The sequence below is a fragment of the Colius striatus genome, chromosome 7 (assembly GCF_028858725.1).
Source record: "Colius striatus isolate bColStr4 chromosome 7, bColStr4.1.hap1, whole genome shotgun sequence".
NCBI lineage: Eukaryota > Metazoa > Chordata > Aves > Coliiformes > Coliidae > Colius > Colius striatus.
In genome coordinates this window covers 31,195,394-31,220,088 of record NC_084765.1, presented here as the reverse complement: position 1 = coordinate 31,220,088, position 24,695 = coordinate 31,195,394, and the positions used below count along the sequence as shown (strand labels likewise).

The window sequence follows — 24,695 nt, the reverse complement described above, 5'->3', positions numbered from 1 at the left end:
TGCAGGTGGATGGGAGACGTGTACATTTCAGATGTTTGGGAGTTTGGAACGGCAACCCTGAGGGTAAATTGACTTTTTCCTTTTTTCTTCCCTAAATGTTTCACTCAAGCAAGAGCTTCCCCATTGCCTTGGCTGCCGGACGACATTTGGACAGCAGAAGCATTAGTCAGGTTACTGAGGTTGTCTTTCACTTGTTTTGAAAAGTGCTATAGGATTTCTAACACCCACCTAAAGCCAAGTTTTCAAATTATCCCATTAAACATTATAAAAAAGAACATATTCATGGTTTTTTATAAGATACAGTTGACATAACTCTTTTTCCTGGGGCTGTTGGAGCGAAAAGAGGAATATGTAGACAGTGATCAAATACTTAGATCTTTTTTCCTTATGTCCCTGCTCCCATCATGAAAATTCCAGATCAGAGTAAGGGAGACATTTATCAGTGGCAGGTCTGGAGCCTTTATGTGCCAGCCCCCAAGAGCAAGGGGATATAAATCCATCAATGTACACATGATAAAAATGATTTTATCTGCTTCTTTAACAGAGGGAAAAAAATTCTCACAGGGGAAATCCAAAATGAAAAATGATCTGCAGAGTGTAAAATACAGCTTCAGAGAGTAAACCAGTATTATTCCTAAAGAGCAACATAACATTTTTTCCTCATAATGACATCCAAAAGATCGCTAACTTCAAGTTACCACTTGCTGCTGCAAAGAGCTTCCACGCTAATCGCATGGCTAAGCAACAGCTGCAGGAGAACTGACACATACTACAGTAAATTACCCCTGCATGCTGTACTCTCTCAGACAAAGGCAAGCTCAAAACCAAGCCACAGTTGTAATCTATTCCAAATCCCCCCAAAAATGCACTTAGAGGAGGGGAAAAAAACAACAACAAAAACCCTAAAATCTCTTTTTTTTAGGTTTTCAAACCCATGGAAAGCAGTTTTTAAATGACTATGATGTGGTCTTGGAAATTCAGACATCTCTGTCACTAAGTGCTCAGCTGGTCAGTCTGAGAGGGACTAGGTTTGCAGTGGGAGCTCTGTACAACTGGAAGCAGCCAACATTCACAACTTGCTGTTCAGGTACTAGATGAAACCTTGCTCCTCATCATTAAAAACACTGTGGCCATGGAGAGGATTTTCCAAAGGGTTTCATACCTCGTTTATCAGATGCTTCAGAATCACATGAACCAGAGTGTTCTCCAGCAAGCTGAAAGTGTAAGTCATGAAGACCAGCCATGGGAGAGGCTGGTGCAGTTTTACCTGTCTATGAGAACAGAGAATCTCCTCTTTGTCTTACTGGCCATTTGTCTCAGACAAAAAGAAAACACAAGAGGAAACAACAGCATAAAACACCTGCAAGAAAACAGTGCATGCCTCATGCTTCAGAACCTGCTCTTGCATCAAGCCCACAATGACAACTATTGTAAGCAGATCCACAGAAAAGCTGGGGAGAGGAAAAGACAAAGCCAATGCTCTGGTCTAGTTGCTGGCTGAGAAACCTGAAAATTGGTTTAGTTGAAGCCATGAAGTCTCACAAGAGCAACCCAGCACTTCATAAGAAACAGAACATCCATTCAAACAGCCCCCAGGTGGATGAAATGCGATGAGAAACTACAGTTGCCAGATGCAGACTAACAGAATGGGTGAGTAAAATAAACACATTTTATCATAATGGCACTTTGGTTTGGAATTTAGAGGAAATTCTAAGCACTAGTGGCTACTGAAGCAAGGCATGAACAGGAGATGCACTCAAGCCAAAGGATGCAAAGGGGAGACAAATGCTGAAATGCAAACACTGTGACATGATGCAGAAACTCAGTAACAAGGGAGCTGAAGTTAGAGAAATAAATCAGCACCTATATTCAAGTAGCTTTTTTCAAGTGGCTTGTATCAGAAACAGTGTGACCAGTAGGACCAGGGAAGTGATTGTTTTCCTGTACCCAGCGCTGGTGAGGTCAAAATTGGGTAAATCTGGTCAGAACCAGTCAGAACTGGTTGAAATCGGTTGGAACTGGTCAGAACTGATCAAAACTGGTTGGAACCAGTCAGAACCACTCGGAACTGCTCAGAACCAGAGCTGTAGTGAGCTACCTTGCCAGAAAACAAGAAAATAGTTTATACTAGAGATGGTGACTTTAAAAAAGTCCACTCAAAGCCCCAGAGCCAGGCTTGCTCCTACTAATACGTTACAGAGTACCTCAGAGGGAAATTCTGCCTTGGAATAATGTGTCTTACAGCTTCATGTATTAGTTTAGAAAAGGGAAGAGTTTGTGCCTCCACAATGACATTCAGAAAAAAAACAAGTACCTTTAACATGAATCTATTCTCTGTTGAGAGGGTTGGTCAGAACTACAGAATATCATTAAAAACACAGCACTTGCTACACTACCTGTTATTTCTGGGTTACAAGAGGGGTTTGCTGTGTTGCTTAGCTGTTATTCTAGAGGAGGGTGGTGGGGTTTTTTTTCCCCTAAGAGTCTCATTCACCGAGGGAGCAATGAAACAGTATTTTGTAATGCTGACATTTTTCCCCTTCAGAAATTCTTGTAACGTAAATAGATATTAAATACTTTAAGGCAGATCACTTTATTTAAAATGTCTATAAATATAAAATGCATTAATAAGACCTCTTAATGCTTGTTTTGTGGTTTGACAGTAAACGTAATGGCTTACAGAGAGGAGTTAAGTTAATATACCCCTGACCAATAATGTTCTATTTGCTTAAATGCAAGCATCCAAGCCAAAATTAACATTCTGGTTTCTTTTAGAGGCAGACCGCCATCCTGCAGTGTAGCTGAATAAGCACTGCCTAATATCATGGGGCAAATCCTATCCCACAGTCACCAGGCTGACAGAAGTTGTATGGAGGCAGGCAGGAGACAAAGATCCCCAACAGGCAAGAGGCCTTCATGTGCGTGGTTACATAGACTACAACTGACCCTGCACCAGAGAAGGATGGAACACATTACCCTAAGGACTCAGGCTTTTGCTATTCCTCATACCACAGTCACACAGAAGAGAAATTACTACACAAAGATACATCGTGGCTGATTCAGGCAGCACCAAAGACTGTGGCTGAGTGAAGAGCTCAGCTAAGGCCTGCCTATGACTATCCTATTGCTTCTTCAGACTGTTGCTAGGATGAAGATCAGCTTTCTTTATGGCATATGGAATGCTAAAATGCCCTCTGGCTTCCTTGATTTTCACCTTTGTTTATAGCCTCAGAGTAAAAGGATTTATGCAGTGATGCCATCTATATGTTTGCCTATTATTATTCCTCAGTATCTTCTGATCTTGACAGCCACTCACAGTTTCCTCAAGGAGGTAAAGGCCTGAAAGATATTATGTTCCTACAAGTATGGGAATGTAAGTGACCAGACAAAGGACAGGGATTCTGTTGGTGCTCCTCTGAAGGCTGAAAAATGGAAGCATAAATTCAAATGCTATCAGACATCAGAAAAATCCCAAGGGTGAGCCCTGAGGAGCAATGACTTAACAGTGGGAAGCATTTCAGCTGGCCTTTGCACCTCAGGAGATGTCAGATAAACGTGTTCCTCAGTCAAAAGTCCTCTTCCATATGCATTCTTAAATGTCTAATAGAGCGGTGAGCTCACACTACAGCATCAGAACCCAGCTTAAAAGTCCATTAGCCAAATCCATTGGAAACTAACCTTCAATATTTGTTTAGTAAGGGTGTTTAGAGAACCCAACTCATCTATCAGCACCTCTCCACACCTATATATTCACATCTGGCTAGTTAGTGTTGCTGAGGTGTTCTGCAGAACTCCTCAGCCTGGACAGACAATAGTATTGATGGCCATCTTTCATTTAGAACTAGGTCTATTAGCATAACCTTTACCTTCACAGGCTGATGAAGCTGTAAAAGGCAGAGATGCACTGACATAATTGACCTTTTGGCACAAGGATCATTGAGACAGGTGATTAGGCAGATATTTTAAAAGCTCACACAGCCATAATGCCTGGTCCCTGTCCCACAAGAACTGTGGGGCACAATGGAAGACTTTTATCATCTTGTTGATGAATCAGTGCACAATAGATTTTAGGAGGACCCCTGGGTAGCCACTACAAAAAAAAAGCATCCACCACTCCTCTTGAGGCCTTAAGCATCTGATATAAGGAAGAAATTCAGCTTTTACACACACATTACATCTGAATATGCATTCTTGTCAGTTCAAAAAGTGACTTGAGAATCACATTTGTTCAGCCTTGAACTTATGTTCTGCCTGCTCACTGCAAAACTGGTGTGTGAATTTAAAGTTGGAGGACTATGGCTTTAAGAAGGCTCTTGTGACCCCAGCAAACACATCCTTTAACACAAGAAAGCCAATAAGTAGACCCCAAAGTGAGGGTGACATGAATGGATTTGTTGCCAGAAGACATTTCATACAAACCAATCCAAACAAATATACAAACACAGTGAAGCCCTATTAAGTGAGTATTGTCACAGCATGCTAGAAGGCAAAATAAAAGGTAGAGGAAGGGACCCAGAAAAGCAGCTTGTTAATGGAAAAGACTAGTTGAACTCCCTGCTTAATCAACAAAGCATTTCACTCCAGGAGAGCTCCCCCACATCAGTGACTGATAAAGGATTACAAGACTTCTTAAAAAGATGTTGTCCCATAGCCAGATTATGCACTGAGCACCCAGCACTCAGCTCTTCACTAGGAAGCAAGACCAGTCAATTACTATTCAGGAACTGTTATTTCTTTCCAAGTCAATTTGCTGCTCATGAACAACAACAGAGCTGTAGTCAGGAGAATGAACCCTTCCTGGATGTTACAATAGCATGGGCAGAGGAGTACAAGCTTCCTCTAAGACTTCCTTGTGCAAATGCCTGTGGAAGGATCCCTGCAATCTCTGAGCAGAGTTTTCAGTGTCCAATTTAGCCATTATCTCTTTATTGGCGCTGCCACCAAGCGAGTGAGCATTCATTATGAGAGGCTTTGTGTTCCCTTATCAACTGAGACAGAAGGCTTAACTACTAGGACAGCTAACAAATTATCACCCACACTTGATATGTGCTTGCAATTTCAAAAGGCTTTCCTCGCTCCTGGCAGATTCTCTGCAGAACTTCTAGAATGCTTCTGAAGTCCCACTCCATGAACTATTCAGAGGTTTTTATTTGGATGGGCTTAGAAGGGAATTAAATACAAACACAGATGGGGAAGAAGAGCCACATAATACAGGAAAACCAAAACCTCTCCTCATACCTCAAGGTCGAAGCAGTTGCCCATTCCAACGGTGAAGGAAGCCAGCTTTAACCTGCCCTGGACACAATCTGTTTACTCGTGTTGCTTCTTTTGAGAGTAAAATATCTACTTACCATATTCATAACCGTGAGGATGAATCTTTGAGCAGCCTCTGCACCATGGTATTGGACCATATCAGCATCTGCCACCACCAGAGTTTCTACTGTGTACTCGTTGGTGAGTCGAATGGCGTTTCTCCTCTCCCTCCAGTCACTGGTTGATTTTGTTTTCTTTTGTCTCTTCTTTTCTGAAAGTCATAATGCTCATTAAGGCTGGCAGATCATCATAAAACAGTTAACAGTCATTTCAACAAACACTCCTGTGCACATTCAGATTGCAACATCCTTTAATTCAAGTGTTCTTTGATGATTAAAAGAAGTAACCAAGAGGTTCCACTGTGAGTACATCCGTACGTCTGGGTGCAGATGTGCAGGAGACCATGAGATGACTTGCACATAGGAAAGAGGATGGCAGAAGAGAAGAAGTCCAGAAAAGCAAAATATTAACTGTAATTCAAACCAAGAAGTTGTGATCTTGCAAATACTTCCAAAACTGCAAATTTTGCTTGTGAAAGGAGTAACATTATGCTACAGTGGTACGACTGCTAATTAAGGAAAAACCTGGTGAAGAAAACTTTAGGATAGGAGACCGTGCTTTGGGAGGCAATGTACACTCTAGACTCTGCAGGTTCTCCTTAGCCAGGGAAGCTGTAACATATTCCTGGAGTCAGTATTTCCACCAGTTGCATTCTCACTTGCTACCAGCAGTACTACAGCAATGGAAGGGAACACAAGGTAGAGTCTCAAAACTTTTAAATGAAGTCAGATTGTTTTGGAACATGCCATATTGGCCAACTGCAGAAGTCTCTGGATGAAACCCAGAAGTGCAGAAGGTCAGGCTAGATAAGACCTTGTCAAGCTTTCTTTGCTCATTTATTGCTATTGGCATGAGCACCAGCAGCTGCACTTAGAGGCCACCTACGTGCAGAGCTCACCCGCCTCTTCATTGCAGTGTATGTATCAAAAGCAGGGGACTCCCTGGACCAGCTGATCCTTAATGAACTTAAGTTACAAGAGCATGTGAAAAGGAGCTGTTCTAAGGACTAGAAAGTGAAGCAGTGGTCAGCTATCATTAACAGAAAAATGAAACCACAGAGGTTAAAGCTCTTTTCCTCCAAACTGAGGGACTAATGTCTTAGTAATTTGTCCTCTTCTAAACTGAAGTGAAACATGTTCCACAGGGCAATGGCAGATGTGCAAAGCAGCTGAGGCACGAACAAAGGAGAAATTAGGTTCAGATCTGAAACTTAATCTACTCACTTCATTGCCATCACAGAAAATGTATTCATGTTTTCAATTGTAAAATGAAAGAAAAGCAAATGAACTCAGTAAAATAAATGTATTGTGCTATATAGGAAACAAACTGCCAAAGTCCACCCAAATCACATCTGCTTACTGCTCAGCCTACTATGGATAAGAATCATAGAATTGTTGCAGCTGGAAGAGACCTTTCAGCTCATGGAGCACAGCCTTTGTCCCAGTCCTATCACCCACCAGCCCATTGCCCTCAGAGCAACACCCACCTGGCTCTGAAACCCCTCCAGGGACAGTGACTCCAGCACCTCCCTGGGCAGCTGTTCCAATGCCTGACAGCCCTGTCAGCAAAGAAATTCCTCCTCAGATCCAGTCTGAACCTCCCCTGGCAAAACTTGAGGCCGTTTTCTTTTGTTCTATTGCTTGTTAAGACACTGCCACTGGTATCAAAGCTATTTTTTTCCAATGTAAAAGGGATCAAAACACACAACAGGTCGTGAAACACCATAAACACAACAGTCAAAGCAGAAGTGACACAGGACAGACCATACGGATGGTCAGACAGAAAGCTCTTACACCACACTTCACATGCTGCTCAGAGTATGAGAATTTCCCAGAGCACAGAATCACTTCTTCAGTTTCTGTAGCTTTGAGACCCTCCCTTACCAAAGCACTGTTCTGCAGCAGGCAGAGATAGTATTCACTGATCCTATTTTTCCACAGCCTGTTTACCAGCTACCTTACAAAATTCAGCTTGATTTTCCCTTCTTTCCCAGGCTGGTAAGTGCAGTCACACACAGATCATCTGTTTTCCCCAAATGACCTTCTATATTCAGGATGATAAACTCCATCAGCACTAAAGCTCCCCAAAGTCCACCTGAAACAGACTCCCTGCCTTCTGCTCAGTCATACATTTTCTGTCTTGTCAATATGCTCATCTGCACGTGTCCATCCCATCTCCCTTCTCCGAGTTGCTTAGCAGTCATCCAGTATAGCTCTGCACATGCTTTTCTGCCCTCAAGGCATCAACTGTCAACACTTGGTACATTTTTTAAACTGAGAGAACAACCATGAAATTTGATTTGAATCTTTTTTAAAAGAGTTTGGAAACATCCCCCCGGGTGTAAAAAGACAGACAGGAGCCTGTGGACAAGCAGAGAAGGAAAACTCAGAGGGCTTGTAAATAATGGAAGCTACATGCCAGCAGCAAAGATGAAAATAACCAAGTTTCAAGGCTTGTTTCATGTGGCCTGCAAAACAGCTACAGAAAAATGCACAATCATGACAAAGCTGCCACAGAGTGGGGGATCTCCTGCCTACAGAGAAGCTGCTCTTATGAGGGGCTAGACTCAGACTCAAAGAAGTCTGGGCTTGGCACTGAGTAAGTTAAAAAGGCTTAAGTGAAAGAAAAGAAATGCAGAGTACTCTGGGTTTTCACTTCAAAAATCAGCTTTTTGGTGGAAAAGAGGCCGCTTGTGTCAGAGGAGGAACCTGCTATGCTCAACTGTATCTTGGACTCCAGGGAGAAGAGGTCATGCCATGGTCATTTGCCATGGGATTGCCCAGCACGGTCCCTCCTCCGGAGACAGATGAAGGAATTGGTGAGGCCTTGCCAATTCCACTCTTTGCAGAAGGCAGCTGTACAGAACTCTGAAAGGTGTGATTTCTGGAGAGCAGCAGTGAAAAGGGGACTCCTGGCAAACTGCTGGCTAGTCTTGGTTCACACAAAGCCTCTGGCCTCCACTGCTCCATGAGTTTTACTTGAAACTGTGGATTGGCTGCCTTCCACTGGGTGGTAGGGATTAGAGGTTGCGTGTGGAAAACTACCACCCCACAGGCTTGCCTAGAAACACAGCCAAAGTGACCTAACTTACAGAATCTGGGCTTTTACTCTCATCCTCACCCTCACATTGTCCAAATGTAAGCTTACTGAGCACTTAAGCAACATGTCATGGACTCAAGGGAGCCTACAAAGAGCCCAGATGGTCACCGACAGAAGAGGTAAAGCAAAGCAACACAAACTACTTGAACAGAAGAGAGAATGCTTCATGTCTCCCTTAGGGTAACTTTTCTTTACTCTTTTTGTCCTTGCAGAGGGCTCCTTTTAGAGTGGTCTCTAGTTGCATCTTCCTGTTTACAACACATGCAAACAATTCTCCAGCATAACCATGCACATGGAGAAGCACAACTATCATTTGCATGGGTGAACCGTCACAAACAGAACGAAGGAAATACACACATCCCATAGTGCAGACTCTCCACGAAGAGGAGAAAGGAAAGATCCAAAACCAACAGTAAAAATCCTCATTACACACATCTGCAACTCGTACCTGAGGTGAGTTAACTTTATGGAGGTATCAAAAAGCCCCCATCTCTAGAGCCTCACTTCAGAAACAAGCCAGCACAGAGAAGTCTCACTCTTGCAGCACATGATTTATGGGCTATGGGCAGAGAATCCCTCCATGAGTACATGAAACCCCAAACTAAAATAAACATCAGCCATTAAAACAAGGATTAAATGCTTGGTGGATTCTTTATTTGAACAAACTGATGTTACAAATTTCGTGGTGCAGATGTTAAGTGTTAGCGTGAAGGCATAAGAGGCCATAAAACATGGGCAGGACCCTGTCAGAGGAGTTTACATTGCAGGGAGCATACATAACCAAACTGCACACTATTTTAGGAGTCAGGTGTTCCCTGCTTAAGAGGTCAGAGAGTTTCATGTGAAATATGAGCTGAAACAGTCAATCTACAACACAGCACATGTATGCTGCGGGTGACTAGGCACAAGGGACATTACTCTTTCGCCAGTCACTTTGACAGCGTGTTACACAGTCTATCTGGCCAAAAGCTCCACAAAATTCAGGGCTGTTAGGTGATGGGAGAAGGGTGATATACTCCCAGATCCTCAGTATAAAATGGATGTAACGGTGCACAAGCTCATTAGCTGGCTTTTATTGACAGAGTCTTACCTTCCCTTGGCTCCAGAAGTCTTTGAAGGCTTTGTCAGAATGGCAGAAAAACATAGTCCCTACTGCAATCAGAAGCACAACAGAGCTCTTCTGAAGCCTCAGTAGAAAACTCCTTATGTTTAGTGCTTTTTATGGCAACTCAACAGATGTACAATTCCAAAGCAACCGCCCCAAATGACCTTTTCCTATTACACACCAAAAGCCCTGTCTAGCACTGTCTGGTTTTTGGCACATTCTTGCTGTAACTGTAGAGTCCCTTCCTGCTCCTCCTACCTCCCTTCCAACAGTATTTCCCAGACTCATCCAAAAAGCAACCTCTTCTCCTGTAGCCTTCCGCTCTCGTCCTCCCTAATCTTTGCCTTTGTAATTTTAGCTACCTCATTCTAGTTAAACTTACTTAAACTTTCTGGATGCAGTTCAACAAAAGCCACAAATAAAACAGAAAACTGCAGAATCCTTTCTGCAAGGCTTGGTTTCTCCCTAGAAGCTCTTTTCTATCACTGCCTTAAAAATCCTCTCCAGTTCTTCCTCAGAAAACGCTCTGCTAACTTCCCTCCACTCATGATCCCTTTAACATCTCTATGTATCTTCATATGGTGAGCTAACTCTGTTTTCCTTTGTGCTTTTACTTCAGCATCATAAAAAAAGGGGAAAGAATATGCAAGTGAGGCAAACAGCTAACATGAGCTCTCCCTAATGCCTCAGGAGTTTCTAGAGAATCTTTCGCTGGTACTCACATTAGGCAGGTTTTATTAGTCTCACTTAAAAGTGAAAATCATCACCTCTCTAAAGCAAAACAGAGAGAGAAAAAGGAGTTCTTGCACACAAACCAAACCTGGCAATTAAAGAAAAGGAGTTCTTGTGCTAACAAAGCCTGAGCTCAAAGAGCAACCACAAATCATGAGACAGGTCAGCGCTGCAAGACCACCACAGGCACCACGAGAAACATCCTTTCCCTGCCTCCTGTGGCATTTACATCCCAAGCCCTATGCACTAGTTACCTTGCAGCTGCAGCTTTGATGCATACAGCAACAGAGATGTTCTGTTCAGAACACTGATCTCCTGAAGGAGAAAAACAAACCACATTAAGCTCCAGATGCCTTGCCCCACTCAGTTGCTTCTTTGTCACCTTTCCTGTGGCATGCACCTTAAAGCAGACACAAGCAAGGAAGCCAAGAAGAGCAGACACTATTGGAGTTGCTTCCTCAGGCAGCACTCCCCAGTCTATTTCTAGCCATGGGAACACAGAGCCTCCCTCACCTCTGTCAGGGTACAGCATAAAATTGTCCCTGTGCACTGGTCTCTTATACCTCTATTAAAAGCTTGGGATTTCATGTTTCCTACAGCTAGCTGATGCCAGTGGGTAGTCTGAAGTTCAGGGATTAGAAATGGCTGCTCATTCAAATCACAGCTGATTACAGACTGAGAGTTGTCCTCCCATTTTTAATGCCTCCTCCTACAAAATGGTTATTGCACCTCCAGTTTCTGGCTAGGATGGTAGACAAAAATCAGGCATCAACTGATAGGAAAAACCATTGCAGAGCAGAGTCATGCATTGCTCTCTCATCCACCTCCCAGAAATGTTTGGGGTGTTTTTTTCTCTTTTGTTTTTGTTTTGTTGTGGTTTGTTGTTTGTTTTTTTACACAGCCACTTTCAGACCAAATCACAAGTTCATGACTATTTGTCTGGCAGAGCAGCAAACAAGAATTTGAGACAGGAGTCATGAACTCTGTGCTTGCATCTCCAAGCACCAGAGAGATTTTATTGCAAGGATTGTTGTCCAAGTTAGTCTGTGGCTTTGACATGTCAGTTAAAACCTTTTTCTTCGGCAAAACATACTCAGTTGTCAACATAACACATTAGGACACTGTCTTTAATGTCAGGCCTGTAAGACAGCACAGGAATAAACACTGTGGTCTCTGTCTGCTCACTGGCTCAATTCATCAGCAAAATTTCCAAGACTGCCACCTCCTGAACTACCTGTACTTGTCTCCTTTTAAAAGGACACCTTCATTGTAGGCTTTCCATCCCACTAGAAACAAGGGCACACTCGTGTAAAGCAGTCAGACAAGATAATGTAATGCTACAGAAAGCAGGCACAGTGAGCACAGCTTCATCTAAGACTGTTAAAGTGGGAATGGAAGTATCTGCTCTGCCACCCCCTCTTAGCCTCTGTGCCTCAGTTTCTCATCCTGTATTTGATTTGCTGTTACCAGCTGTAAATTTTCTGGAGATGAATTGATTTCCTCTGTTTGTGACAGACACACAAAGGTCTCAATTTGCTTGGGGCCCTGGGAGAAGATCCTGTAATGCAAATATAATTAGGTGCAGGCGATAAGGATTGATGGAAATAAGACTGAACTCAAGACCCCTCCGTTTTGATCACTTAAACTCAGCAGATGAGAGACCAATCACAAAGCACAGTCCTAATCCACCTCAGGGCTTTAGAGACTTACAAAACACTTGGCTGCAGTCAGACTGTGAAAAATGCCATCAGTGGCCTCCAGATTCATTTGATTTTAATGAGTCTTTGGCTAATGTGTGTAGTTTGCAATAGATGTTTTTACAACTGCCAGCCTTACCAACCCATCCTGGCCTTTGGCAGCTGAGCTCCAACTGCTTCTGCTGAGCATGGAAGAGCGCTGGGACTAAGCAAACAAGGGGCTATCCACCTACATTCTGACCTCCCCATTACATCTGTACCTTCAAAGCCAGGCAATCTACTTCTGGTGATTTGCAAAAGCCAGTGAAGTACAGGTTCATCTCATGTAACATTGCTGCCTCAGCAGGTCAAAGTAAAGTAAAAAGTAGTGTAATAGTTACTGTTAATCCCTTTTGTCTTGGGTTCACAGCCTAGGACATCTATGACTGATTAGTCTATTACAAAACACTTCAAAGTAAGCTTAGATTAGAGCTTTTGAACAGAGGTAAAACCTGCCCCAAAGTGTTCCCTTCTTGGCCACACAAACATCTTGGTGCCCAACATTTTTTAGTGAAGAAGATCCTAGGTGATCTGCTGAAGGTCAAAAGATCAAACAACATTAAGAGCTGAGGCCAACAGAGTCCTAATTCCCAACTCTTGGTTCTAACCCTGAGCTATGGTTTATGATAATACAGAAAAAAACCAATGGCAAGTGAAAGGTGAGTCATGTACCTTGGTGTCCTTGGAACCACTCATCTGCCTTTGCAGCCAGCATGACCACTGCAATGCCCATGAACACCCTGGGACAAGGATGGCATCCACCAGCCAACCTGGCCCAGTACCACCTGCCAGTTTAGATTTCATTAAGTTCCAAGGGAAACTAGCATTATGTTTTATTAGGAACCAAGGGAAGGAGCAGTACAGCTCCACTGTACAGCTGCTCTGCAAGGGGAAGAAATCCATACCCTACACATATGTGCATGTCCTCTTTTTCAGTCTCTTTTGCACCTTGACAGTCAAGGAAGAAGAAACAGGAGTCTCTCCTGCTCCACATCATCCTCATGCTGAGGGCTTCATCCAGAACAGACCGGCAATAAAACCTCACTTGCCACGTGTGATGGGAAAGGACACTTGTCACTGGAACACTGCTCCAAAAGGCTGCTGGTTTTCAGCCATAAGGAAACAATCACACACTTACAGGGAAAAGCCAGACTCCTCCATTTGGAAGACCAGGGACCTGGAGAAATCAAGGGATTTATCCACACAAGTGAGACACACTCCCATGAGCCAGGTGATGGATTTCTGATACAGGGCACACTTGTGTGCTTGCAAACACTTCAGTCACATCACATCTTTGCATGCCCATTGTTGAAATCTTTGCTTTAATTCCTCAACACATGCTTCCTAATATGGACTAACACAGGTTGCATTACATCTCTCTATTTTTAGTGCACATGGTTTTTGGCCATAACAACTGCTATTTGAGGCCAAGTCAAACCTGCAGAGAAAACACAGCTAAGAGACAATGATTAAAGATGGGGAAATGCAGCAGAGCAGTAACATGTGGTTAGGATTTATACCTGTTCAGGGAAAGCATTCCCTACATTTGATACCTGCATACTAGCACTTATGTAAATTATTACCAGCTTTGATCAATTGTTAAAACAGGTTGAGAAGTAACCATACAGAGAGGCAACACATTGTTATTTTGTGAATTCAGATGTTGACCTGCCTGTTTTCTCACTGCATGCTTCTCTCCATGAAGCACCTTTGCATTACATGAAAACTGGTTCATTTAAATTGACAAAAGGGTTTAAAGCAAGCTAATGTTTAAGAGTAATTTATGAGGTCCACATCATAAACATGAAATAACAACCTTCCCTCCAAAGACAAGCTGCTCTCTCTCATGCTCCTGGACTGTATTTTATATCAAATCCCTTCTATGTAAAGGGACTTTAATGCATCACTGGAGACCTTTGGAAAAGTTATAACAGAACTTACTTTTCCCAAAGAAACAGAAACTTTTATGACATGGTTAGAGGAGATTCCTGTGTTTTCATAACGTAGTTTAATTCCATCCCCAACACTGACATTCGCCCTCAGAAAAAAAACCATTTTTTCCCATCCACAGAGTTTGATGGCACAGGGAACATGCAAAAGATGTGACCAGATCCCAGCAAATTAGTTAAATTCCTGTTGTTCTGTGATAGTTGCTATAACTGTATCCATTTACTGCAGCTGAGGGTACGGTGGATATTTTTACACGGAAACACCTTTATTGTATATATTACAAGGTCACAGAGAGATGAAAGAAACCCTGTCTGAGGTGTTTTCTACCCCTATTCTTAGCTACAGAGGGTTAAGAAAGGAAGTGGTAGAGCTCCCTTGTAGTTCTCTCCACTGCTCACGTCTCTTCCAATGGAGTCAGAGATTGTCAAAACACAGATTAGCCCTGTAGCCACCTCTTCTCCTGACAAATAAATTGAGAGGTCTATTCATGGAAGTCTATGTCAAATCTGAGGCATAGACTACAAAGATTATGTAGGATGCATTAAAGGAGATGTGTTCCTCTCCCCACCTGGCTCATCTATGGAGAAATTATGACTTATATCTATTAAAGCCTACGAACAAAACTCCCTGTGAGTGACTCCATCCTCTCTCCAGAAAGACAACTACTCTAGGACTTTTGACAAGAAAGTTGTCAAAGTTGTTCTTTAAAATCAGAACTGTGTGTGATGGCAGGTTTGTACCCCAGATGCAGCCCAGTGTCTTGAGATGAGAACCAAAGAAGCGTTTCACATCACTGGTGTGAAGCTATTTCCCATGTTCCTAATGACGCCATGCTTCAGAGCAAATGAAACCCAACCTTTCCTTCCTTCCCCCTGACAGAAAATGCACCTGGAAACCTTTTAATAGCTTTTCTGTTTGCCTCACAGGGGCTCATGTTCATGCCTGAGCAGAAATGTGCATTGTGCCCTGAACTCTTTCTCCTGCTGGATGAGAGGTGATAAAAAGGTATACACATATCATATGACTAACAATAGCACCTGGCTCATGGTGATGGGATCCCTCCTTTGCTGCTGGAGCACTTCAGAATCTAAACAAAGGAATTAAAACATTCACAGCCCTGAATCCACAGACCTGGTGGGGTTTTTTAACCCATTAGGAGGCACTTGAAGACTCAAATCTCACAGACCCAGTCATGCAAGACCCTGAGTACTTTCCTGTTCCTGACCACAACCAGATTAATCCTCTTACACAAATCATTCCAGGAGAAATTTGGCTCTCACAAAGTTCTCCTGCAGCCCTAAAAATAACTTTTGAGTGCTGTAGGACACGTTAGGCCACTTAGACTCAAGGAGTTGCTTTAGGGATTTTAACAACCACTTACCAAACGAGGCTGCTACCATTACCCAGCCCCAAGGAACTGTTCAGCTCAGTTTCCCTCTCTCATGGCTGGGGTCTGTGAGAAAAGTACCACACTTGTAGGTGGAACATGAGAGGAACACCCTTGGGAAGCTGTTCTCTCTGTCCCCTCAGCAGCACCCACACATGGCACTTCCTGATTAAGTTCATTTTGCTTTCTTCAAATCCTTCCCTCCTCCCCCTGTAAATCTCACACAAGTCATTACACCACCATGCACCTTTTGGGTTTTTTTTCCACTCAATGAAGTTCATACATCACAGGGCCATTGCTGCTCAATGTGACATTGAGCAGTTCAGCCCTTATGACACGACCAACAATTAACAGTAAAAATTCTGCATCTGATCCTTCCTATTTTGTTTGAATTCCAACCCCAGACCATGACAGTTACTGATGAATTAGAAAATCTTAAGAAGAAAATATCTCTAGAGGTGACTCTTGTCTGTTGAGAAAATACAAGAACAGCAAAGGACTGGAAAATGCCTGAGGATGGCAACTCTGTAGCTCCAAAAAACACCCGGTTTATATTGCATTCATGCAGACATGTATTCTTCTGTCTATGCTCTTCCACAATACAGGATGTGTATCTAAAATGCCTACCATGACTATTTCCCATGTACTTACAACCTCCATTCTCTCCTGCCAAGTTTTGGGTGAAACAAATTACAAGCCACTGTAAAGACAATCTCTAGTACAAACCTGATCAGGACTTCACTGTGCCTCTACTGGCGAGTATCGAAGTACTGAGACCTTTTCCCAGGAGAAACTCTGGAAGCATGCCCCTGGATCATCATTTCCACACAATTTGATTAGGAAAGGACCTTTTGTGTGTCAGAGAGGATTAATTTTTTTGGTTTCTAAACTCCTTGTGCACAAAAGTTAATCCAAACCAGACAGGAGTCAATTAGGTCATTAACGTGCTAAGCCTATTAAGAGCCACGACTTCCATTTCTTTCCTGCAACAATGAAAAACATTCAGGAGTCTGCCTTTAAGTGGCAAAGCCCATGAACAATTTCATTATGTTATGACACAGCTACTTGAGGTGGTGGCTGTTTGCACGAGCAGCAGCTCTCCCACAGCGCAGCGAGCAGGCGCTTTGCTCCTTTTCCAGCACAGTCAGCCTGTGGTCAACACCAAGCAGCAGCACCCAGGAGACACAAATTCTCTTCCCAGCTGTTTTGTAAACTGTGTGATCCCGGGGTAGGGCAGGGTATCAGTCCCAGATTTTCCTCACCTACCTGCTAGGGGAAGGACCAAAGCTATCCTGGTTTTTGGGTCAAAGAAGCCCACTCTCTCCCCGTAACCAGTACCTAGTTTAGTCCCTGAATTAGCATCAGGTAGGAAAATTGCAGCCACAGAACAAGACCCATAACCTTAAATAAATTTTCCATCAGCCTATCGATCTCCCTCTGCCTCAGAACTCAGATATACATCCAGCCCAAGAGGGTTGGCCACCACCTTTACATGAGCTGAGCCATATTTGTGCACATGTGCTCTTTGCCCAGCAAATATCAAGAACTGCAATGATTTTGTTCACAGAAGGGAATTCTAGTTCCTCCATCTCTCCATGGATTAGGAACCTAACAGGTATGTCATTAATTTTGCTGACACACAAAGTTAAGTGCAATCACATCATGTCAGACCAAGGATCAACCCAGCCCTTGCTGTGAGGTTCCCCAAGCTCAGGACCTGCCCATCAGTCACCTCTGAGCCAAACTGAGGAGGACAAAACTTGCAGAGAGGACCCCAGCAACTCTGAGGTCTATTGACATTCCCTTTTGGACAAAGCAGAGAAGACCAGCATGTAGGAGGGTGTCCAGAAGCCTTCAGGAAGCAGCAGGTGCTCCTGGAAACACTTTTTTTTTCAGTGTCCCCTTTCAGTGTCCCATTTGTGCAGTTCTGATACCCTGGAACTCACTAATCTCCTCTTTCTATTTGTGATTCCATATAAATACCCAGTTTCCCCAATTTCTTTTAGTCTCTTTTCTCAGGAAGGGAATTTAAGTTCTGCCAAGGACTGGCAGCACCCTGCCCCTACACAGAAGGTCAAGAGGTTCAGTGACAAAAGGATGAGGCAGATTTCCTGGACTGATTTTGATTCGATTCAGCTTTTACCTAATGGCTGCTTTATGTCAGAGTGAAAGAATCTTGCACTGCATTTTCTATGAACACAGTGCTTACAGCACCTACAGGACTTGGCTAGAAAACATTCTAGAGTGGTGCTGAATTCTGATGATTCCTCTGAAAAGAGACATAAGGGATCTGTAACTCTAACCAGAATGAAGGTTTCTTACTCAGAGAATCAAAGAGAAGATTGGCTTAGTCTCAACCCATGAGAATGATAAACCTGCTGAACTCAACACAAGCAGAAATAAAGGTCATGGCTACAGGATTTACCAAAACACAGTGCCAGCTAAGCTGCAACCTTATGAGCAAGCACTGGTACACAGACCTGGTTAAACACAAAAACTGAGAGGTCAGCTTTCCTCATTCTGAAATGTGAGGATCACCATTCCACCCACATCTACTCAGCACAACTCCAGTGGAAAGGTGAGATGAAAGAGCATCCCCTCACCACTCACTTCAGCTCCAAAATCTGGGCCTTTGCTAAAAACATTGTGAATACCTTCCTGAGCAGTGGTCACAGTTAATACACAGTTAATACAGAAGCTTACTCTGGCCCATCATGAAGTTTGCCTTCTCACAAATTCAGTGTTACAGCACATGCCCTAATGCTTTTGCTATTTGTGAGGTGACTCTTCCTGCTGGAAGCAGCAGGAAGGTTCATTAACACATGCCATTTTTCACTAGCTCCAGCTGCTCAGACACTTGAATTGCAAAACACAGACACACCTGGCAGAACAACAGTTAAAAAGCAGAATTGCACACTCATGGCTGTTCTCTGGAGCCACTTCAAGCTCACCTGCTAGGACTTTGCAGTGCTCATCAGGAACGTGGGACTTCATGGGATGGTTTGACTTTGTGGATCGTCTGCGCCTGATGAAGTGTTCTTTTCCACTAAATGAGGCCTCTGATGAATTCACTGGTTGGATTAGCATGTGCTCTGATCCAATCTGGATATAGCCAACCTGTTCACAGAAGAGAAGGAAAAAAACCCACCCATCACTTTGGTATCCTAACCTTGTCTATCAATGCAGTCTGAACCTAGGCCACTTCCCTGCAATCATTATTTACAGTGTGAGGAAGTGAAAAGTGATTATGACTGTGTTCAGTCTGCATAATACTGACTAAAGAGCTTCATCTGCTTCTCATTTCTTTTTCAGATCACTGAGCTGTAGTTAGAAACTGTGCACTGCACACGTACAAAGAACAGGTGGGGGTTCTTGTCAACACTTTTCCTTTCCCTTCTTCCTCTCCCTACAGCTACAGCAATGCTCTAGCTGGAAGCATAAATACATATGTCTTATGAGATGCTCAGCTCACAGGAGGACAAATCAATCCTGTTCACAGAAAGCCTTTCAGCCTTTCTAGTTGCCAGTCTACCTCAGTAGAGCAAGAGGGGAGAGCGACTGCAAACAGGAGACTGCTTGTGTCTGTCCCTCTGACAGGCAACAGGAAGAGGAGCGATGTCCTAAGGATGACTTGAGAGCTATCCACATCTTTTTCCACAGGGACCAAATACCTCTTCTTGACTACAGTTGAAGACATATAACTCTGTCCTCCCTGCAAGTAACAGGTCGGGCTTCAGAGGCCAATCTGGGAATGGACTGTTGTACATTCCCAGTTATGAGATTTTTCCACCAAACGTAGAAAAATGAACCCCAGGAAGGCAAAGACCTTGTCTAAACAACAGTAGACTCCATGAGCTACAGGTCAGAGCACCAAACCCCTGCCTTTCTTGCACCAAGTCCAGACCTTACACCAGGGGTGGCAAGAGTATCTTTGGAAGGCAGATTCCAAAGAGGGACAGAGCTCTCCTCTGCTCAAAACCCAGAGATTTTAGGTTCTTTTATGCCTTTTCCACTCCTGTTCTGACATGAAGAGTGTGAAAGCAAAGATATCACCTTGAAACTTACCAAAGCCTCCAGGTTTAGTAATCAACACTGAAGTTATAACACATTGGAGAAGATGAGTATGTACAATGAAGCTTTCTTCCCTTTCATTCCACTAATCCAGCGGTTACTTGCATTGCAACCAAAAGCCTGGGAAGACAGCTCTTTGCCTCATACCCCCCTGAGAGAACTCTCTAGGTCTGATCCAACTTCTGCTAACAACAAAAGGTCTCATCTGGCCTGTCAGGAGGCATCAGACTGTGCCTATGGTACACCTTGGAGGTAAAGGAGCTTACAACAGGGTCCTGCTGGGTCACACGCCTCTAAAACCCATCCTATACATGTAAAGAGAGAGCAGACTTTTCTTGTCCCCCCACTGTGTTCTGTGCCAGCCAGGCAACCATCCAAAGAAATGCTCTGCACGTACATGCAAATACTATATATTCAACAGCTGACTGTACTAATATGATTTATAATATACATTACATACACAGTGTATATTGTACATTTCCACATCTCCCTGCCAAATCCACTCCTCACGTACACCCAGGAAATCCCTTTGGTCCAGTATTTCCAGCAAGAGGAATTTCTGCTAACAGAAAGGAGAGCTTTCTCCTTTTCTGACAGCTGTAAGAAGGGGAAAATGTTCAGGGGAAAGCAGGCTGTCTCGGAAAGGGTCACCAACTTCAGAAGTGCACTTGGGGGGAAAAAGAACCAATAAATAAGTGTCTCCATTTGCCATGGCTGAAAAACTCAACAGTGACAATTAGTCTCTTGTGTCTAAAGAGACAAAAGACACCTCTCTCAGGCTCTTTCAAAAGAAACCTTGCCCTTGGGGCAAGGTCACTGCTTAAGCATAAAATGCCTTGACACTTCCCAGAAGGGCTCCCATTTATGAAGCAAACTTGACATTATTTCTTGGCCCTCCAGAATGCATCCCAGTTTACAAGACTCACTCTGCCCTGGAGTTTCCAAAAGAGCTGCCTCTCCATTCAAATCACAAGTTAGGCTTTGTTACAATTGTTTCAGAGACAGCAAAAGCTCTAGTGACTTATTCTCCCAGCCTCCTTTACGATGCTCTCCACTACTTCCCCTCCTTGTTCCAATCTTCCAGCTGGGAGGTAGCCCCAGCCCCCTTTTCTTTTTAATATAGGTTTTAATTATTTAGAAGAAGGGTTGTAAATCTGGTGCCATGGTACTAAAAAGCCACACCAGAGCTCCTGAAAGACTGCCAACCATTTTTGTTGGTGCCAAAAATATGTAAGAAGTCGTCAGTTTCATCACCACCCGACATTATCCCAACTTTCTGGCATCAAGTGTGAAAATAATTTAAACCATTGGAAAGGACTTATGTTTCACATTTGCTTTTGGAATTGTGAAACCTACAGAGGGAAAGAGCCATGAGTCCTCACCCTGGAATGGGTTAAGAAGCAATCTCATGTTTAATCTGACAAGCCAAGGAGAGTTTGAAGCAGGAAGGATTTAAAGGATCGGGCCTTGTAAAGTGCTCCTGGGGAGTTAAAACTTTCCCCAAACTTGCCAGTTGGGTTCTAAAGAATCCTCAAACCTGTTGGCCCAGACGAGATCTTCTTGGACCTTGCATTCTCTGGTCATTATTTTGCTTTTTCCAGAAGAAATGCATTCCTCATGTTGCCTCCCTCAAATCCTCCAACTACCAGATCCTATACTGTGCTAATCTCAGCGTGAGGTATCAGCCATCAGCACTACACAAATACCCTGTGCTTTTCTCCTCTGCTCTGTGTGATGTTCAGGGACTGCAGAAAGCTGGATTTTGGAGATAAAGAAGGAAAACAGAAGACCATGTAGCTGTCAGAGCTATTTTTCCCACATCTCTGGAAACCATTCCAATGAAATAAAATGCTTTGGATCTGGCCAATTCGTGCTTGCCTGGGGAGATGCATATCAAAAGCTGAGCTGTTCCCTCAAGTCCTTCCTTCCCCTACCAACAGCACCTGCCACTGTGCCAGATCCCAGAATTGCTCAGTGTCCAGGGCACCTGAGACAGGGGGGTCATCGGGAGCCAAAATTTCAGAGGTGCATAGGAATCCATCAACCAGGAGTACAACAGGATCTGAGAGCTGACAAACTGTGCAGCTCAGCTAACAGGAAAGGCTGGAATGATTTCAGCCTCAAAAAGCAGGCAACTAAACTGACAAGTTGATTAAAATAAACAATAATTCCCACTTGCCACTGCAGCCCCACTCACCACTGTGCTCAACAGTGGCTAGATCTTTCCTATTACGGATATTTCATATCCTCAATTTAGAAGTCAGCTCAACATTGCTCACTGGCAAAAAAACAGGCCCTGTTCCCCAAACCACTGAAGTATTCTCACGTGCCCTTACCCAGAGCTTTATATGTGCAGTGGTGAGCAATCCACTCACTCTCCAGTCTACTCTTGTCCCACCAATAGTTCACTGTTCTACACATGATCATCCTTGCCAGTGAGGCTTTTCTGGGGCTAAATGCCAGCAGTGAAAGGAGGAAGGTCCTCAAACTGTATCACTGAAATGGTAACAAGGGGACTGCTAGTGCTGGCAATCAAAGAGCATTTGTAATCACATCCACTGGCTCCACTTCTGTGTCTCTGTGCCCTCGGTGGAGCTACAGCAGCTCGAGGGCAAACTCCGGACAGGAATCCAAGTCTTCAACATTCTGTGCACGTGGTCCTGGGCCTTCCCACATGTTAACACTCTCCAACAGTTACACTGTTTTTCCAGCTCTTTTTATTTTCACATCTTTGAACAAGATCTGTGAAACGCTGAATCTTTAACAGATTTTTTTCTCTTGCTCCTAAGTGTTCATTAGTTACACACATAGGAACACGCTGAACAGGGAACAGTTTTAAACATCTGACAAATTCCATCCCCTTCTCAATTTCTCATCTGTTACACTGTAAATCTCACTTTAACCATTGCCTCAAAGTTAAAAGGAAGTTGATAGTTAAAGTGACCAACAGAAAACAACACAGATACAGTTTAACAAACTTCATGTGGCTTTTAGTCCTGTTCTTATGAGCCAGGCTTGGGCTTTAAGTTAGTTCTTATTCACAACTACAGTTCAAGCTAAGTTAAAACAAGACCTTTGAATTAGGTCTTGCTCCAGGGTCATTTCAGGTTTACACTCAGTTATGAGAGCAGATCATACCAAGGAATATCTGGCTGTGCTCACTCCCAGCCTGTCCACGCCTCCAAGTCTGCTAAACAAGGAAACCACAACGTGCTCTCCCTTTTGTCCACTGTGGAGAGGGAAAGAAAACCCCAGCACGGTCCTTTTCAGAGGTTTAACTTTTCAGCTCAGGGACCAGCTAGGGGTGAACGCCAGACAGCTCCTCTCCCAGACAAGAGAATTCAGCAGAGCTGAAGGTTTCCTCAGAGGAAATGGTATCATTTTATAATCCCAGCATGCCTGCACTGTCCTGCTTCCCCTGACCACAGAGGCTCTTGCAGTCACCTGGGGGGCTGCACCGTCCTGTTGCACACAGAAGACGCTCACTACCACCACTCAGGGACTGAGCTCACCCAGCTTCAGACACTTGCTCTAAAGCAGGCATCATCTCCCCCTACAGTCAATGAGGAAGGGAAAACACCTCCAGAGTGACAACTCACCAATCTAAAGCACCTATGGAACAGAACCAACCATCAGAGGAGGTGCTCATCAGAAGAAGTGTCACCTTTATCATTCTCTCTCCTGTTTGTAACCAGAGTCAGCCTTAAAATCGACGGGCTGTGGCCTCTTCTGTATTCTCCTTCCTCTTTTCTCCAAGGGCAGAGCACATTTGCCACTTCACTAGGAGCCCTGTGAGCTATTGCTCGTTCCCTGGAGGCTGCAGTCCTACCTACTCACTTCTCACTCATCCAGCTCCTGCGTAGGCACTTACACCCACCTGATAGTCAGTGGGAGCCGACAGACCCTAGTAGTAGTCTCCTCCAGGGCAGACTCCACAGCCTCCGTGGGCAGCCTGGGCCAGGGCTCCCTCACCTCAGCACCAAAGAAGCTTTTCTTTGTGTTTAGTGGAACTTTTCAAGTTCCAGTTTATATCCACTACCCCTTGTCCTGTCGCTGGACACTACAGGAAAAAGCATCTCCCCAACCTCCTGACACCCACTCTCTAGGTACTTACAAGTGTTGATGGCCATGACCCTCTTAAAACTGTAACTGGTTAAAAAAATTAGTTACAAGAAACATGAGAAGCCAACAGCAGTTGTAAAGTACTGAAGCTGCAGCCCAAGTGACTGCACAGCAGTCCAGCACTTCAGCACATGAAAGCAACCCTAGTACAAATATAAAGCAAGTGAAAAACAATTAATGCATCAAAGTATTTGGGAATCCCACATCTTGCAGATAGCTGGGGGCAGCATTCTGCAGTGTACAATTGGGGAAGAAGTCTCCCCAAAGGGCACATGGCCCTGCCTATCTCTCTTATCTTGGGTCTGGGAGATTGATAAGCCCAGCTAGGAAGTGGATGAGTAGTTCTGAGCTTTATCATACAAACTGGAATTTCCTTGCTGGAGGGAAAGCTACCATGTCATCTAGGAACTGACCTCAGGCTTAGAAGCAGGGAGCTTAGTCCATTACACAACTCCACGAGCTCACATGCACTGTGGCCTTACAAAGCTGGCACCTTCCATATGACAGGCAACTTCTTGTATTGCCTACTGTCTTCTTGTGTTGGTCAGAAGAGCTGCAGAACTCTGCCCCTGCCTGTGTCTCCCCAGCACCAGGAGAGGACAGCTCAGTCCTGCCCTGTGGTCAGGATCCAAGTGTTTAAGTGTTTACACAACTGCACTCCCCAGACAGCACACAGTCCTGCCAAGTCGAAGGCTGTTGTGCTTTTCAGGAACACGGTACCTCTTATCTATGCTGCAATTCCCAGGCTGTCAAGAGGGAGAGAAGGGCTGGAGTATCCTCCATGCAGTACTTCAATGGTGCAGATGAGACCTTAGACACACCAGTCCTACATATGCTACAGCTACAGTAGCTACAAGAGTACAAGCAGCCTTCATGATGCAAGTGCAAGCTCTAGAGGAACCAGGGCATCATGGAATGGAAGGGGTTGCAAGGATGGAAGGTTGGAACCCTCCAGAGCTCATCCAGCCCAACCCCCTGCTAAGGCAGGTTCCCCTCGCTCAGGGGGCACAGGAATGTGTCCAGGTGGGTTTGGAAACCTCCCGAGGAGCCTCCACACCCTCCCTGGGCAGCCTGGGCTCCCTCAGCTCACAGTAAGTAAGGAAACTGCAACAGATACTGA

At 44.0% G+C, this 24,695-nt stretch overlaps 1 protein-coding gene across 2 annotated transcripts in view; it reads right to left on the bottom strand.

Annotated features, from left to right (window-relative positions):
• ADAMTS17 (ADAM metallopeptidase with thrombospondin type 1 motif 17) overlaps nucleotides 1–24,695 on the bottom strand; it is a 184,053-nt gene that overhangs the window by 155,598 nt on the left and 3,760 nt on the right. For both annotated transcript variants that reach the window (XM_062000240.1, XM_062000239.1), the window contains exons 3-4: nucleotides 18,334–18,499; nucleotides 5,352–5,524 (exon numbers count right to left, since the gene is read on the bottom strand). In XM_062000240.1, coding sequence (XP_061856224.1) covers nucleotides 5,352–5,524; nucleotides 18,334–18,499 — 339 coding nt within the window. The remainder of the gene's footprint in view (nucleotides 1–5,351; nucleotides 5,525–18,333; nucleotides 18,500–24,695) is intronic.